This window comes from Homalodisca vitripennis, chromosome 2 (assembly GCF_021130785.1).
Source record: "Homalodisca vitripennis isolate AUS2020 chromosome 2, UT_GWSS_2.1, whole genome shotgun sequence".
Taxonomy (NCBI): domain Eukaryota; kingdom Metazoa; phylum Arthropoda; class Insecta; order Hemiptera; family Cicadellidae; genus Homalodisca; species Homalodisca vitripennis.
The window spans coordinates 233408249-233427401 of record NC_060208.1 but is presented as its reverse complement, the minus strand read 5'-3'; the positions used below and the strand labels follow the sequence as shown (position 1 = coordinate 233427401).

The 19153-nt window shown below is 34.2% G+C and overlaps 1 protein-coding gene across 6 annotated transcripts in view; it reads left to right on the top strand.

The window, feature by feature from the left end:
• The window catches only part of LOC124355498 (hepatocyte nuclear factor 4-gamma-like), a 50990-nt gene that overhangs the window by 14882 nt on the left and 16955 nt on the right, over positions 1-19153 (top strand). The window contains exon 1 of one of the 6 annotated variants that reach the window (XM_046806659.1): positions 3087-3169. The exons of 3 other annotated variants lie outside the window; for them this stretch is intronic. In XM_046806659.1, coding sequence (XP_046662615.1) covers positions 3118-3169 — 52 coding nt within the window. In that variant the 5' untranslated portion in view covers positions 3087-3117. Of the gene's footprint in view, positions 1-3086; positions 3170-4229; positions 4306-13964; positions 14100-19153 lie in introns of those variants that run through there. 2 more of the 6 variants (XM_046806660.1, XM_046806658.1) reach the window with 2 other exon arrangements.

The window sequence follows — 19153 nt, the reverse complement described above, 5'->3', positions numbered from 1 at the left end:
ATTTATTTTTACTGACGACTCGAGTTTGTAATGAAGAAGTAGGTTTTCGGAAAGCCTACCTTTTCTATTGAGTGGTGATATTAATACGTGTTTCTTAGATATCTCGTTTTAACGCTAATTTCAAAGTGCCTCCGAAGGACGTGTGTGCATTCTATTGCTGTTACCCATATAAGTGTAATATAAATCAAATTCTTTTGTTAATTCGTGGTTCTTTTAAACATTAAATATATTATATAGTATTAAGAGATAAATAATAAAAATTAATTTTTAATTCTTTATGGTGCGAATATATAATTATTCGCCTTGTTATTACAAAGAATAAAATGGGTTTGCTGATGAACTCAATTATTGCGCACAGGTTTATTTTCTATGCTGGAATTATTTCTAATAATTAGATGATCACTATGTAAATACATCCTATTTCTGAAAATAAATTATGATGATGAAGACGACTTTTCATAATTCAGATTTTTGTGATTAGGAAGTAAAAAGTAAATTTCATTATAAACTAGTGATTGATTTATTTAATATTAAGTGGTTTTATTAGTAATAAAAGTAAAACAGTTTAAGTATTTAGTCGAATTGGCTCAGATACCCAGACGTTTTCGTATTTACTTTTATTCATAAATAAATGTATCACATGAATCACATTTTCAGAACTAACATCAAGTATCGCTATGATGTATACATTTATTTTTATCTTTCAAATTAAGTAATTCAAACTAACAAATCGACATAGTACAGTTTTTTCGTCTGACAAATGTGACTGTACAGTACTGATGTGTACTTTTCCCCCATAGCTCTCAGCCTCTCTTTTTTAACCACTCCCGAAGAAGTTGAAGCCAAGATTCCATAAAATGACTTGGCTTTAACGAATAGCCAGAAGTCCGGAAGCGGAGTTTCTGCCTCTTCCTGCCTATTGTGCAGTTACTAAATGTTACTTCCTGTCTCCTCTTCTTAGAACACTGGAGTAATACTGTCAAAGGACACCTGCTTCTATTTGTTACTTGGTAAAAATATGTAAAACATTCTTATGCGACTGTTGGGAACTTCTGATAGCAGTTTTGACGGTTTACATTCAAATCTTAACAGTTTTCTAATTAATAATCTGTATCAAAAGAAAATCAACTACGTTTTTAATTCTTTGTTTGAAGGTTATTTTTGACGATGGAAGGATTGTGAAGGAAACAGGATTTTCCTGAACCATAGCAAATGTCCGGAAAAAATCCTGTTTCCTTCACGTTTTTAATAATACATTGATAGTCGAGAGCAACAAACAGCATAAAACACATTTTTCAAAATAACATATCGTAAGATTCTAATTCCTAATCCTAAAAGATATCCGGACAATTATATAAGGATAGGAATCACAAATAATCTTACTTACAAAGTGTGCTAGGGTCTGCAGGACTCTAAGTGAATCAATAAACTAAATTAATGTAAATTATATAAACACCCTTCAGCAGTGCTTATTCTGTATAAATGTTAAAGCTTATAATATTTGGTATTAATGAGTTTTGAGAACTATTAACTCATTGTGAGGATAATATTAGTCTATGCCCAATCCAAACAGCCAAGGTGGTTTACAGGAATAGACTAGTCCTGAAATTGTTAGATTTTAAACATTGTTATAGTGCAAAATTGTCCAATGTGATCCTGTACATAACTGAGCTTAACTTTAAGTAGCTCCATTCACCGAGATACGTCCAAACCAAACACAAACAGCGGTATATCAAAAATGAATAAAGAGAATGACATGATTTTTATTTACAAAAAAATGTAAATTCCTTAAGTATTGTTTTATTAAAATCTTTTAAACGCCTTTTTTCTTATTTTACTGCGGGAAAAATAATATACATCCTGTAAAAGTTATCATTTTCAACTTTAGCAATTTTTTGTATTGAATCTAATTCGAATTTTTACAAAATCTGTCTAAAGTACCAAATTATAATACCTTTATTTCTTTATGGACAGATTAAATTCTTTATACTTTTTTATTTTCAAAGCAGTTCTGTTTGCGAAATAAGTACAAACTAGCTGGAATAGGTTTCCATACAGGCAAAAATGTACGTCGCTAAATTTGGTATATTATGTTAAATAAAGGTCGTCGTGTCCAATACATTTATAACTTTCAATGCGATATACTTAGAAGAACGAGTATAGCAAAGGTTTAACGCCGACTTGTATGCTTCATAATTGATTGAAAAGGTTTAGTTTTAAATTTCGGAAAACACAACTACTGTACGAACTTTAAAAATAGAATTAAATAGCTGGGTGCCTTACACGTTTTACCAAGTATTGTATTATGTCTACTAAAATGATTAATTCAGTGTTCTAAGTAAAGGGGAGCCGGACATTAGACAGGATGTAATATTTGGCGACTAGTAGAATGGACAGGAAGCGTCCACCACCGATTCCGAAATTTTTGGAAACCAAGAACCTAATTGATTTATTTAACAAACACCGGAAATCGATAAAAATAGTAGATGAAGAAATGACTTGCAAATCTGAAATGAAAAATGTACCGAATATTAACTGCACGACTTTAAACTACCGCCATCTTGAAAAAGTAGTAAATATTGAAAAATAAATAAATAAATATATACAGTAACATGCAATGTGACCTGATTGCCTTCTTGATTAGGATTTAACAATTGGTTTAATTCACAATCAGAGTCAGAAGGTAAGTTTAAAAGTAATCAAAACGAAATTGGCTAAGTAAAGTTTTAGCAACACATTTTCACTCCGTTGCCATTTTTTAAGGAGAGGCAGATACATACTTATTCCACCATCGTTTATAAACATCAACCTTAGTTTTGATTATTATATTCAACGTATGCAGCAAATACCAGCAGGAAAATATAATGTATCCTAAACACAATAAAACGCACTGAGTAAAAATAATATTTGAAAGAAATTACTGTTTAAAATTTCAGTATTTAAAAAACATATCTTGGTTAAGATTTACTCAAATATGTACACAGTAGTTACAGATATGAGTAGACCATACAAGCACAAACCCCTCTATCAAGGGACTGGCCCATTAATTCAAATTATAGGCCTATAGATAACATCTGATGCAATCAACCGTAACGTTTAATCTGTAGCTATGTTGTCATGTTTGGTATTTCATGTCAGATGCGTGTTACGATTACTAGTATGCTTCTCAGTAAGTTATAATTATTTGTATGAGTGTAAATGCTTAATTTGTTCAGTTAAAATAGGCTTCATCTTTTATGTGGGATGCGAAACACATTTTTCGGGATTTTCAGCGTGATGGACATTATTAAAATTGTAGGTTATGTTACTCTAGAAAGGCCGAGCTATTATTACATTAATACAGTAATCTATTATTTTCTGTTTCAAAATTGTTTTAATTGTAAATTTATTGTACTTATCGACCATAGTTTTTTAACATTTCAATTTAATTTACCACAAATTATTATGGCTATTTTCATTATTTCATCATAGAGTTTATAGCCTCATTTGATAGGTTCAAAGTAAATAAATTGGAAACTAGAGAAATTGTAAAATCAAATCTATCTATGTAACGTCTGCAATTTTTTACTGGTATGCTAATGATGAATAATTTAATAGTATAGTATAAGTATGCGCGGAGTGGATAGGATATATTCACCGTTATGCGTTGCAAAACCCGAAAAAGACTAAATAGGATTTTTAACTTTTGTATAAAACATATTGAGTGATTTATAACATGGTTTCCAGCTAAGAGTGGATTTCTGGGTACCTCAGAATTCGGTTAATTCAGATCCAGAGGGATTCAGAATTCAGAAGCATCGTAAGATTGACGATAAAAACTCTATTAACGGTATGATCTAGAATATTGGGAAAAATTCTGAGAAAGTCTTAACAAAATGTTGGGGATCTACGAGCTAGGTCAAGTTGTTCAATTGACCATGAGTTCCAAACACGAAAATACTTGGAGTTCTTATGAAATTAGTTATGGTCCTAAACCTGAAAATGTTTATATTTTATGGAAAAGCAAATTTCCAATTGTGGAAATCGGTACCCCTCTCTCCTAATTTATTAAAAGTAATTTTCAAAACAAAATTTATTTCCTCCTTACACATAATGTAATTGATTAATTGATTACCTTTCAGCCAACGCTAATATCGGTCAGCTGGGAAACGGTTATCTATAACTGTCTCAACAGCTGATTACAAATGCTCTTTTGATCCACTTGGCTTATCTCTGTTATCTTATAGTTATTAACTCAGTTGTTGACTTGAGCTCGTCGCCCCAGCATGAAACTAGAAGACAGCACCCCGTTCTACTACTTTATCGGTGAGAAAAAATTAACATGCTTTTTCTAAGTGCTGTTTAAATTTGTGCTCTACTTAAATATGTTCCGATTTATAGTGATTTTAAACAGTGCAAAAATAACACTGATAAATGTAATAGGCTATATATTCTGTACATCATTTAATCGGCGTAACGTTAAATTACTGATGATAATTATTTGTACAAGTATGAGACTACGGTATTTTATAAACGTGTATTCTGAATATATAAAACTTTAAAATTTGTATTGGGATTCTTAGCATGGAGAATTATTAGGTACTTTGCAACATCATATATACATACTTTTGTATAATACTCTATGCATATACTAGTTTAGTTTTAACTTTAATAAGAATATGACCAATCAACGTGTACCATACTAGATGTTATTTTGGTTGAAGACATATATAACAATGGCTTTACGCAAATACCTAATTAAACATTAAACTAGTCAGAATTCAGCATGTCAACGGGATTTTCCATTTACATTCTGAAATCAATGATTAACATTTGTCCCGCAACAATAAAGCCTTATCAATATTTAAAGAAGCTGCTCACTGATAACCGGGTATTTATTATCTTGATTGTTCAATGGCATGTCATCGCCGACTTCTTCTCCAACGCTTGTGTATATTTTCTTTAAACTCATTTCTGATATTCTTTTATAAATCATTTCCTGTATTTTGTATGACTCGTGTAATTTCTTTGAAAGGAAATCGTGAATGCGTCGTTAATGAGCGATTTAAGTCTAATAATATTATTTCCGGTTCTAATTACATTTACTTACTTTTGATTTACTGATTTGTTTACGTGGGTCACGTGAAATGTGGATTTGGTTCATAGGTTCTTGTAAGATACATTCTAAAATATCTGTATACTTGCAACTTGAAACTTTACTAAGGCAATAACAACACTTAAAAATAGCTTTATATTTAACAGAAGTGACTTCCCCTCCTCTACCACGTCTGAACTGTTTACTAATAATTTTAGCATATTTCTTGTATCTTCTGTTAAGAACTACAACAAAACAAGATTTAGGTGTTACTAATTTTCACTGCTTTTCTTCAACCAACTTTACTGGTAGAAAAACTTAAAGATGCAATGGCGCGCACGGCGCTGTGGACGTACGGATCTCTCTGACGGAGATTAGAAACTGTCGCAGTTCAATAGTGTTTTACTGTGTTCCGTAAATAGTAGTACTAGGTCTGGCCGCCAAATTGCGGTGTGAACAGTTGATTGTTCCAGTGGTACTTCTGTGTCTTACTTTTGTTGCCAGAGAAGCCTAATTTAGACTTGTGCGTTTAACTTTTAGTCGACACCCTGTTTATTTTTTATTATAACATGTTAATACGGATATCATGAGCATGAGTACATATATAATAAAAACTTGAATTTCAATCTGGTGTTATATAAATACACAAATTACGTCTTTTACCACTGTATGACCACACTCTTTTAGAGAATGTTTCATGCATTTAAGTGTTTATAAATATTAATTATTGTAGAACCCAATTTCGGAGAGTGAACAAAATACGCCATTTATAAATTATATGATTACGTGAAGTTATTATGCCCTAGTTATTTCTTATTCTCTAATTAGTAAATAGATACGCACTATGATTGTTCTAATTAGATAACGAAGTAGGCATATGATGGTAACTCGCATATTTGAGATCTAACTAATTGATTGAGAGCATGTAATTTGATAGAAAAAAATAAATGGTTCGTACAAGAGTAAACGTTACCCGAAGAAATTGCTCAAGAAGTTCAAGAGAGGTTGAAGACTCAAAAGCTAACTTGTGTTCAAAAAGATATGACAGTAGAATATTTCTATTATTTTTTCGATCCGAATTTATTTGATGAATTTTACGTTTAGAAAGTAAACCAATATACAGAACAAGTGATAATTCGCTTTTTGCCATAAGAGAGGCTTCATTATTTTATGAATGATAGATACATCATTTTATATGTACTGGTAATTGTGTAGATTTTGATCTACTTTACTACTATTTTTACAAGTAAAATAATTTTTTCGAAATTTAATTGTAATAAACTCTAGGAAAACCCTACAAAAAGAGGAAGCGGCTCTGTTTAGAGACTAGGTCGGGTAAACAATGTTCTAAAACAGAATTTATAACACTTTCAGACTATCTCTACTTGATAGAGCTTGTCCATTTATCAGCGCATAGATTATGATTACGTTATCTGTTTGCTAGCAGAAAATGACATTCCAAGTAAGGTAAGAACAAAAGCCCACAATCTGTTTCGGCGTCAGCAGGTTCGGGTGAGTCTGTGGGACTGGTTTGCCATGATTCACTATCCGTGTATGATGTCAGTGCGTTTGTGAATTATTCGCTAGTGATTCAATGATAACTTGCGAATGTCTTAGGTTTGATTGTTCAACACTTAATACACGGTTCAAATCTTTCTAGTTGTTTGCCTATTAACCAATACATATCAAAGTTAAATGTTCTGTGTAAAGTTAAACTCAACCGTTAATCAGACGTTTCTAAGGATAGTTATAGAAATTTCTAGTAATTAGTGGATTGAATTTATTTTTGATAGTTTCTCCTTAATTCGTTTAATAATGACGTATTTTTCTATTAATTTTAAAATAAACTTATGTTTCTAAATCTAAAAAAGGCAGATTCATCTTCATAATTATTTTTATGATCTGAATCTACACAATTTTAACAATAAAATGATCGATTTTATTGATAAATCGCACACGAATCGGTCACTTCTTGTATAATACACCATTGTATTACATAATAATGACTATAATATAGGAATTTTAATAAAATATACGCGAGTCGCGGTACAGCGCTAATGAAATCTTAGAATGTGTATTTAATTTAGGCAACAAAACAAATGTATGCGTTATCATTGAATCATCAACAAAATGTCACAAATGCACTGACAATAGGCTCGGAGAGTGACTCACGCCAACTACTGCTGAAGACTCGACCAAGTCTGCCTGACTCATCGCTCAGCGCCACAACAGATTGTGGCTTATTTGTTCCCCTTTCCTCAGTTTGACATTTTCTGCTAGCAAACAGATAACATAAGTCTACTCCTTCTGCTAATAGAAAGGCTAATTTTATCAACTAGAAAATCTGAGCATGTTGTAAATTAGTTTCAGAAGATTTACTCGACGGGGATTTCCTAAAAGATATCGCTTTCTCTACTTGTCTTTTGTGATGGGATTTCCCTAACAATCCGTTAACTGAGAAAATAAAGTTCTTATTTAAAGATTTTTTCAGTAGTAAACCACAAGCTAATTTTAGAAATATTTATTTTTCTTAAACATGAGGTCAGAATTTATTAAATTGGCAGCACTTATTTCAACAACATTCTTCAAATGAGGGAAAATTTTTTCGCTGGAAGTGTATTTTAGTTGTCCTACCTATTGAATTTGCTATCTAAATTTCCTATTCATTAAACATATCCTACTTGGAACATCTTCAAGTTCTTAGTCATTGGTTGTTCTTGATTTTTACTTTTCTTGAACTCTAGGCTTGCGTTTTCTCTTGTATGAAATGATTTTGCTCTTACTATCTCCTTAACGGATTAAATTAAACACAAATTATTCCTACTATTACACGCCTTACTTTAAACGCACATGCGCGCAAGTAGGTCCTCATGAACCACAGTTGACCCAATCTAGAGCTGATTCATAGATGAAGACCTCAGTGCCTCGAAATTATTAGGATCCTGTAATTATTTTTAGAGTTTATCATTTTCTGCTTGCAAACAGATAGGCTACATAACTCATCTACGTCGGCAAGTGTTATCAACTAGGTAGTCTGAAAGTGTTGTAAATCATGATTTGGAACTTTTGCTTGGCAGAGTTTTCCAAGGCGAGGCCACCATTGCCGTCTCTTGGTGGTTGTTGGGCAAAACTCAAAATGCCAACGAGGCTCTTCACGGGCTAATTTAGAGTAAATCCACAAAACTACCTTCATAGCTAAAATAACAGTTGGCGCAGCGTTCGGAGATAACATTTGTATTTATAATGAAGGCTAACTTATGACCCATGACAAGCCGGAGTCTCGCCAAGAAGTAACGCTTCACGCCAAACAGAGAGACACATCACCTAAGGTTGTGTTAGGCCAGGGCTATTTGCAAGTTAAACAAGTAAAAAAACTCAAGAAATCTCAGCTTTTAGAAGAAGAGAGGTGTAAAGCAAATGAAGGTCTAACATGGTAAATGATAGTTTTAGTCTTTATTTTTACTGATGATAATGCGTTTTTAAATCTGTTTCCCGTTAGTTTTTTCTTGTTTTGTAGGCTAATATATAAGTTTGAATAAAATTAAAAGTAGGTACTTGAACTAGAGCGCTGAAATTTTTAGCACATAACCATTATATTGTTACTAAGGTTTATTTGTATGATAAAAAAATATCTTTCATAAAATAACTTCTAAAAATCTGTTTATATCTGTGAGTTTTTTTTTCTTAAAATAAGGTATTTACAGGGGTTTTAAAGTTATTTGTAATGTACATTAAGTGTAGAGGATTTCCTTAATAAGAAGATTAGTTTTGCTATAAACAACTGTTAATATACAAAGAACTGTTATAATTGATCAATGAAAAATATATATCTCACTATCCTTAATGTTTCGAAGGATAATAAAAGAAAATTTTTTAATTATTTAAACCTTCTTTTGAGATATATATGTAAAAGTAAAGTTAAGATCTTAAGGACACACAGAAACCTTTAACGCCTTATTGAGTTGTTTAAAGTAAACGTTTCGTATTGGAAGGGGAAATAAAAATATTTTTACAAAAATAAAACATCTACTTAGTGATTAAATACTTTTAAGTCCAGAATCATTAGAATTACTGAAATATTCGCGTTTTCCTAGACCCGTTGCATACAAGTTTTATAGTCCTTGAAGTACCACACATCGTTTAATATTGTCGGCAAATCAACGACTGATAAGGCTTTCCCGTTTTTAGAAAAGGAAGCAATTAAAGCCTTTGATAGTGCTTAATTGGCAAGAAATCAAAATAAAATCGTGTTTGTTTTTGACCTTTTAGATAACTTAATTAAAAAAGCGTAGAGAAAATGTGCTCGTCGCGGCACGTGGCTAATCTGCGTCGGAAGATCCCACCCACACAACTGAAGGCTGGTTCAGCACGGATCTCTAGCTCTATTCGTGCCCAGAACCGTCAGTAGACTTAACTTTACAGTAAGCTTCACTCTTAGCTGCGACCGTCCATCTAATGAGGGCCGTCGCTTGATAACATAGGACGCCAGTTTGTCCATTAATTAACCTTATGTATTATGTAATCTGGCTCCGACTTTTTATGGATGGAAATGATGAAGAGCTTAATTAAGGGATTATGTTGTTAAAAATGACACGTGTTTTTCAAGAACTGTTTGCCTAAGGTTCTTGCTTGTTGTTAAAGACATATCTCAGGGTTTTTTGCGATGCCATGTTTTTTTAACTTCAGTACAATTTTAGCCTTATTAAGTAACAGTTTTATCAAATTAAATGCATTTCTACAAACCACTAAAACAATGTTGGGTAACCCCTACGACTGATTATTATTTGGTTAATAAAAGGCTTTCAACTGATGTAAACTTTGAACTGTATCAATCTCTAACACATTTTCAAAACCTTATTCCTGGAAAATGTACAGGACTCCTCTTTTATTCGTAATACAAGTTAATTCAAATGCATATAGATTTGTGTCAGGTTTTAGTTGTAGTTTTTTATTCATTATTAAACCAAGTAGAAGCACACCAAATAATTTGTCGCGCACAGACCTACTACTTCCTGAAAGGATGTGGTTCCTTCCATTGTCAGAAAAGCTGGCTTGATATAAATGCCACAAAAAAGTACCGACAGAGGTACCTGTAACCACGCCCGATGTACTGCTGTCCTCCGAACTCCTTATTGGGCAAATCCTTAATGCAATCCTGGTCAGATCCTATGGACGGATATGCACCATAATAAACCTTAATCTTTCCTACATAGAAGAGGCGACTTAGCCAAAATTTCGAGTATATAGCATTTCCTACTGGAAATACCTTGTTGAAGACCGATTGACAAGCAAGAACAAGAAGAGTATTGCTGCCACTGAATGGCAGTAACATTTGAAACTCACATATCATTTGCACATAGCAGAGTATCAATTCCCACTCAGAATCGTTATCAAGTGGTCGGCTAACATTATGTAAACAAAAGCCTCGCCTCTGTAGTGTTAGACTAGCTAGGTTAAGCCGTGTACAAAGTATAAAGATTTGCACATAGCAGAGTATCAATTCCCACTCAGAATCGTTATCAAGTGTTCGGCTAACATTATGTAAACAAAAGCCTCGCCTCTGAAGTGTTAGACTAGCTAGGTTAAGCCGTGTACAAAGTATAGAGATTTGCACATAGCAGAGTATCAATTCCCACTCAGAATCGTTATCAAGTGTTCGGCTAACATTATGTAAACAAAAGCCTCGCCTCTGAGGTGTTAGACTAGCTAGGTTAAGCCGTGTACAAAGTATAAAGATTTGCACATAGCAGAGTATCAATTCCCACTCAGAATCGTTATCAAGTGTTCGGCTAACATTATGTAAACAAAAGCCTCGCCTCTGAGGTGTTAGACTAGCTAGGTTAAGCCGTGTACAAAGTATAGAGATTTGCACATAGCAGAGTATCAATTCCCACTCAGAATCGTTATCAAGTGTTCGGCTAACATTATGTAAACAAAAGCCTCGCCTCTGAAGTGTTAGACTAGCTAGGTTAAGCCGTGTACAAAGTATAGAGATTTGCACATAGCAGAGTATCAATTCCCACTCAGAATCGTTATCAAGTGGTCGGCTAACATTATGTAAACAAAAGCCTCGCCTCTGAAGTGTTAGACTAGCTAGGTTAAGCCGTGTACAAAGTATAGAGATTTGCACATAGCAGAGTATCAATTCCCACTCAGAATCGTTATCAAGTGTTCGGCTAACATTATGTAAACAAAAGCCTCGCCTCTGAAGTGTTAGACTAGCTAGGTTAAGCCGTGTACAAAGTATAAAGATTTGCACATAGCAGAGTATCAATTCCCACTCAGAATCGTTATCAAGTGTTCGGCTAACATTATGTAAACAAAAGCCTCGCCTCTGAGGTGTTAGACTAGCTAGGTTAAGCCGTGTACAAAGTATAGAGATTTGCACATAGCAGAGTATCAATTCCCACTCAGAATCGTTATCAAGTGTTCGGCTAACATTATGTAAACAAAAGCCTCGCCTCTGAGGTGTTAGACTAGCTAGGTTAAGCCGTGTACAAAGTATAAAGATTTGCACATAGCAGAGTATCAATTCCCACTCAGAATCGTTATCAAGTGTTCGGCTAACATTATGTAAACAAAAGCCTCGCCTCTGAAGTGTTAGACTAGCTAGGTTAAGCCGTGTACAAAGTATAGAGATTTGCACATAGCAGAGTATCAATTCCCACTCAGAATCGTTATCAAGTGTTCGGCTAACATTATGTAAACAAAAGCCTCGCCTCTGAAGTGTTAGACTAGCTAGGTTAAGCCGTGTACAAAGTATAAAGATTTGCACATAGCAGAGTATCAATTCCCACTCAGAATCGTTATCAAGTGGTCGGCTAACATTATGTAAACAAAAGCCTCGCCTCTGAGGTGTTAGACTAGCTAGGTTAAGCCGTGTACAAAGTATAAAGATTTGCACATAGCAGAGTATCAATTCCCACTCAGAATCGTTATCAAGTGTTCGGCTAACATTATGTAAACAAAAGCCTCGCCTCTGAGGTGTTAGACTAGCTAGGTTAAGCCGTGTACAAAGTATAGAGATTTGCACATAGCAGAGTATCAATTCCCACTCAGAATCGTTATCAAGTGGTCGGCTAACATTATGTAAACAAAAGCCTCGCCTCTGAGGTGTTAGACTAGCTAGGTTAAGCCGTGTACAAAGTATAAAGATTTGCACATAGCAGAGTATCAATTCCCACTCAGAATCGTTATCAAGTGGTCGGCTAACATTATGTAAACAAAAGCCTCGCCTCTGAGGTGTTAGACTAGCTAGGTTAAGCCGTGTACAAAGTATAAAGATTTGCACATAGCAGAGTATCAATTCCCACTCAGAATCGTTATCAAGTGTTCGACTAACATTATGTAAACAAAAGCCTCGCCTCTGAGGTGTTAGACTAGCTAGGTTAAGCCGTGTACAAAGTATAAAGATTTGCACATAGCAGAGTATCAATTCCCACTCAGAATCGTTATCAAGTGTACGTTTAACCGTATGTAAACAAAAGCCTCGCCTCTGAAGTGTTAGACTAGGTTACGCTGTGTACAAAGTATCAAGATAAACGGCAATTTCGTTCGGCCAAACGTCACAGAGGAGTCTGAATTAACCATTACAGCTTGAATAGACTTTGGAACAAAGTCAACTAGATCGCTGTCATTTTCGGTTAGATGACTTGCTATAATTTCAAGGCAGACGTTAATGGATTATTCCATTCAAAGTGCAATGAAGTAAAATAAATGGAAAGATTAAAGCTGTATCTTCTTTTTAATTGTTATGGCGTTGTCATGGGACTAATACATACTTTTATCCCCACGATTCAAGTAATTAGAGCAATATATGTTATTATTTAAAAACGTTATTAAAATTCTAATGGAAAAATGATTTTGTGGAATAGAAGATTATATTAGAACACCAGGTTATGGAATAAAAATATATGATAGATTAACATTGATTATTATTTATTGATTAACATAGGAACAAATTGTAAAGGTAATTGAATTGAACAAAAAAAACAATAATTGTTTTTGTCTATTTAGTTTTGCTGTACGTTTTTATGTAGAAATTCATTATATATAAATTAGAAGCATCGTTAATTTGTATTTTATTGCATTAGTTACATGATCAAATTAAATATACTAATGAATAAATTGCCTCTGAGGTCAAAAGAGTCAATTTGAACGAACTTTTCATTTATATAAAATATTGCCTGTTTTCTCTAACTCCGGATGCAATCCTTTGAGATACAATGGTAGCTTCCTGACTAAACCCCGATTAAGTTCCGAGGGAAAGCTGATTGAAAAATCGAAGGCGCAAGAGGTGGTTTTAATATGAAATCAAAATATCTATAAATTTTTACGATTTGCAAAACTTCAAATTTCAATTTTAAATTTCCCAGTTACTGGTTTTATAGGTGAAAACAATTAAATTTCTCTTTCTTTAATCGGATTTCGTCAATTGTGTTCTACATTTATTCATGGTAGTAGCCATCAGGCCACCCAACGAAAGGGGTTGGAAAATAGAGAGTTATGCAAATAGGTGTGGTCAAATTCGATATTGTATGGCGTAGTAGTTTTTTACCACGTAAAGTTATGAAGTGGTAGAAGTTATGAATATTTTCGTAGAAGTATTTGCAATTCTTCTACTACTATTTTACGCAAATTGCCAGAGTTGAATGGTCTTTCAAATAGCCTGTAGCACTGTATATAAATATTAGACTAAGTATGTCAACTAAAGTTATTCAATAGTTCACTAAGTTATTTGTTATCTGTCAAATATCAAGGTTAATTCCCAACCACATCCGATTTAATCTCAAAAATGAATTATCGCTGTAATCAAACTATTCACAACCAATCTTTAAGTCCGATGGAGAACCAAACAACAATGGCGAGGGTCGACGTAAATCAGCTGATGAAGTAGGAGGCAGCGGTAGGAATGTGTCAGTGCTGATCGCGGAGGCAGTGAGTGAATGAGTAACGAACGCGTGAATGTGTTCGCCGATAGTTGTCGAGTTTCGCGGACCCATGGGCTTGCACGGTTCCACACAAGGTTGGTATATCATAAGCAATTACAGTTTATAGGTTATACTGCACTCAATATAATATGTCTTCTACTTTGTAAAAGTTGTAGAGGTTATGAATTTATTGCCTCATAAACACTATCGCGACTTATTTCAGATTTGCGCGTCGGTACTTTTTAAATCCACATTGTTTGTTTTGGAATAGATTTCGGCTTAAAATACATCCAATGTGTCATATGAATACACGTCACAACCGAAATACTTAATGAAACGAAATACAAACACTCGAGTATATTCCGGTTGTTTACACGAATTGTGTAAGTTAGAGGCATAACGCCTCGAAATCTGAAGAGCCGCTTTTCTTGCCTTAGTGATACTGAAAGAATATATAAAGTGATCAAACTAAAACAAATTACTCATTGTAGAAGTTTCTGACATATGTGCCCATTTTAGTGTGGCTATTGTGTTCGAGTTAGGTAGCCATACTGTTTTGTACAAAGGTGGGAAGGTAGATCTTCACAGTAGATTCAGGACCAGAACTGAAATTTATGAATTAAAAGAATTATTTCGAAAGTACGTTACGTAGATAATACGTTGAAAAGCCTGCCATTTTTGTGGTGGGGGAGGATGTGACTGTGGGGGGGGGGGTGCTCATATGATGACAATTTTGGACGCGATAAAAAAGAACACTACATCATTTATAGCGTGCAAAAATATTTACAACATTAAGTATAATTATTTGCATCTTTAAAAAGTATTATATTTGTACATACGATTTTTTACAACAAGAACTTTTTGTAATAAACTAAAGTTTGTTTCTTATAAAACCCATATTTTCAAAAAGCACTTAGACATTTTCGTTTAACTATCGGGGTGGTTTTCTTTAAACGATTTTATAACTCTTAAATTGTGTAAACGATTTTATATTTGTACGAAAATATTTTTTCATCAGAGTTATGATTCATTTTTTATTTGATTGATGTATTAGCAATTTATGCTAATTATGTCGTCCTCAGTTGTAATTATGGACTCTTTTTGTTTCCTAGAGAGCCCTATTTACTTGTAAGGATCTACATTTTCACTATAAACGTTAAAAATGCCTGTTTACTGCACTGTCGTAGTCAGGACCTACAAGGGGGGATTTGGTGAGTTTAAACATATTGCGTAATGAGACACCCCCCAAAACAACAATGATTGTAAGTTACGTGACCTAACTACTTGATAACTGTTTAATTACGTGGAACAATTGTTGTGATACAATTTTCTTTACATAACTTGGAATTTTCAATGTGACTCCTTCTTTTTTGTGGGGGGGGGGGTAAGCCCCCTTGCCTACGCCCCCGTATTCCGTCTGCTTTACGTAACAGTGCATCAGGTTAGGCCACCACTGGCTATTTCGTTAATAACCTGTCAACTCATGAACATTTCCATACATATTTTAAGTTCTATACAATTTTAGAAATTGGTACATATGTAAATGTATTATTATAATTATGAGACGTGTGTGTGTGTATAGTAAAATTTTAGTGTACAATTAATTATAATTAGCAGCCGCGGTGGTGTAATATAAATATTAGTTGTCAGGAATTTTTTTAATTCTCTGTATATACTATTAAGTAGACTTCATTTTGGAGTTGTATAGTTGATTTCATAGAGTTATCACGCTAGTCTGTACAGTGTACTAGGGGCTTTCTGTAAAATAATGATGCTGCAGATAAGCAGCGGGGTATTTTGTGCTGTGGGGGAGTGGGAGGGGGTGGGGGGAGGAGTCGGTGAGCCTGTCGTGGGTCTAATTGCGACACTCGCTATTTCAGGTTTGTCGTAATTTAAGACTCGTACAGACGAGTATAATAGAAAAATCTACGGGAATAAAATTAGACACCATCCAAATCTGACATTGTTTTATTTCATGGTTGAATGATATTTCTTGCACATTTTAAACCCAAGAATGTTAATTACTGCTGTAACCATATTCGGAGACAGTCCCAAGGATGACCAGCTCACATATAGGATTAGGGAAAATAAATAAGTCCGTTAGTTAAATCGCGTTTTCCATAAGAAAGTAGTAGATAATGATTTTGTAATCGGTGACGAGGACATAGTATAATAGCTGTAAATGTTTATTCAATCGTTTACCCATTTCTTAAAGCTTTATACAAATTTCCAAATTATTTTGTACATTTCTCTATTAAAGTTAAATTTAAGACGAGGCCAATCTACCCCCCCCCTTCACTCAAATCCTAGGTACGCTACTGTTGATGTTTATACATGAGTGTTTTTGTATCCCCTCCTCACACGGAGATTCAAAAATGTATTTGCTCCATAAACAATAAACTTTTGTAATTACAGATCCGGCCTTGAGTCAAACAAGTTTGACTATCAGTATGACGATGTTATGAGTGTGTTTCACATAGTTAAAACAAAATATGTACCTATGGCAAATCACCCTTTGGTCACTAAACTAAGTTTCAGCCATAGGCATGCGCAGGGTTCATGCTTAGGAGGTACCTGACATGCCGGTGGGGTTGTGGGAGGAGGTGTATTCCAACAAAAAGAGGGGTCCGAGCCCACCCCTGTAAAATGTTTGAAAATTGTACTCAAAATTATGAATTTTGAAGCTCTTTGACAATTGTTTTTAAACATAGAGCTCTTACAAACCACAATACTATCTAGCAGTGGGCTAAACACCATTCAAGTGGTGGCGAGGAGGGGCAGTAGGAAATAGGACAGAAAAGATACAACGTATTAAAAACACAACAATAGAAATAATACGTAAAACCGGCATCGGTGAAGCCCAATAACGTAGCTCTTGTACGTCAGTATTATTGTAATTTTCAGACCAAAGTAGACAACAAAAAATCAATTTATTAGTAACTGCCGTTGCACCTGTAGCACCCGCCGTGAGCAAATCAGTGGTTTCAGCATTGAAGAATTGAGGTATCAGTATTGCCAATGAGTATTATTAGGTTTTTATAATCGCCTATACTATAAGTAGGCGGTTAAACATTTGAGATAATACCTGGATTACTATCTTTGTACCCTCATAATGTGATAAAATAATAAAGGTTCAACTCTGTTCGAGACACCCTAATTATAGCAGAATTACGATTCTTACACAGTTTGTAGTGAAACCAACAATGTATTGGTTACATAGTGTGTATCAACAACACTGTTATCGTTGAAAAACGATGATGTTGGGAATCATTCTCGACTGGAGGGTATCACAAACTGAGCGGATTGTTTAAAACTCTAAATAGATTGTAATCCACACTTGGCAGTGGTTATATGGTAAACATAACTTCTATAGATAATCTTTTACCTCCAGTGTTTACTTTTTGGTCGCGGTCCTGAAGGACACAGTAACGAATCAGAGGGCTACTTCGGTCCTACCAATAACAGCCCTTCCTGCAACCCGCAAGGCCCCCCACCCTACCATCCCCAAATTAGCAACCGGTTCAGCACACCATCTACCTGTCGCGCTACCCCGGTTAGGTACTTCAGTCTACTAGGTGTAGTCTTAGAGTAAGTGTCAAGTGCTTAGCAGCTAAGATGCCGCCGCTTAACCTCAAGAACGTTACGCTAAGGGAGCTTTTGGAGATTGATATAAGATCTGTCTTTGCTCTCGCACCCGCACCCGCACCCGCACCCGCACCCGTACACGTACACGCACCCGCACCCGTACTCGAACACGCACCCGCACCCGTATTCGCACACGCACCCGCACACGCACCCGTACCCGTACCAGCACCAAGTAAGTACTAAATAAAAAAAACACATTTAAATTGATTTTCGTATTGTGTTTAATGAATGTTTTTATAGTTCTGAGAGTTTTATTGGGTGCAATGCTGCGTTCTGTGCATTATTTTAAAAACGTATCTATAAAGCATATAGATTAACTTATATTCTTAATCATAATTTGATAATTATGCATTAGAAACACCTTTAAAAATTATATTAAAACAAGTCAATTAATAAGAAGAACTCGACGTTTATTAAACATTATACATGAAAAAAACATAAAGATAAAGTATTAAACAATGATTTTGGATCGATTCAAAATTTACCCTTCCTTAAAAATATTACTAAACTATTATTCTTGATCCATATATATTTTATACATATGTTAATATTTATTTATTTTAATTTTACAAATCTTCTATTACGCTTTATTCAGCTGATAATTGTTTTAATTGTAAGATATTTATACTGTTTCAAATTGCTTATTCGCACCTGGCGATGGCATGTTTAATGTCGAAAGGCCTCGTGTGAAAAAAATTAATGATTGGTTAATTATGAGTTTTCTTGTTAAAAGCAATAGAAAATAATTTGAGAAGTTTTTTACGACATTTTCAAAATTGTATTTGGTGTTATCTTTTATAATGTTAACAAAACAGCATATGCGGTTCACCACTATCAACTGTAATTGCTTTAGCCTACTTTAAGACCAAGATACAATACATTATAATATTATAGATACCTTTAAGACTATTTATGAATCTTCATAAATAAAATAGAGATTTTTTTATGAAAGTACTGGTAGTTTGTTAATTGTATGTAAAGGGAACCAACATCCCCCGCTCACCAATATCCAAAACTTGTTCTTATTTTCAAAAAATCTGGTTTGCAAAAGGATGTGTTGTTGATTGGCAATTACAATTATAATTTTCTTTTGCAATAACATTAATTATAAATTTCTAACAGACCCAAAATAATATTTGTTTTATTGTTAATAATTTTTATCTATGGTGTAGTCTTTAACCAGTTACAAATAGACCTACAGTAATTCTGAGTGATATAAACGAAGCTGCTGTTTATGAGTACGGCTAATTGCGCAACAAATTAACGAATAATTGTGTCATAATTGAATGTTTTGAATTAGGCTATCGCGAGTTTACCTCTTGTGGCCAGAATGATAAGGGACAAGGCGCGACCCCACTAATGAACACTGGGGTCGGGGGTGGCTGATAGCAGTTAATTGCTGCTAACAAGTCATTCTCTCTCTTCATGTTTAGGTTGGTCTTCTGCTGCACTGGTCGTGCTTCTCTCGTGGGCGGGTCGGGACAATTAAAATACAAACATTATG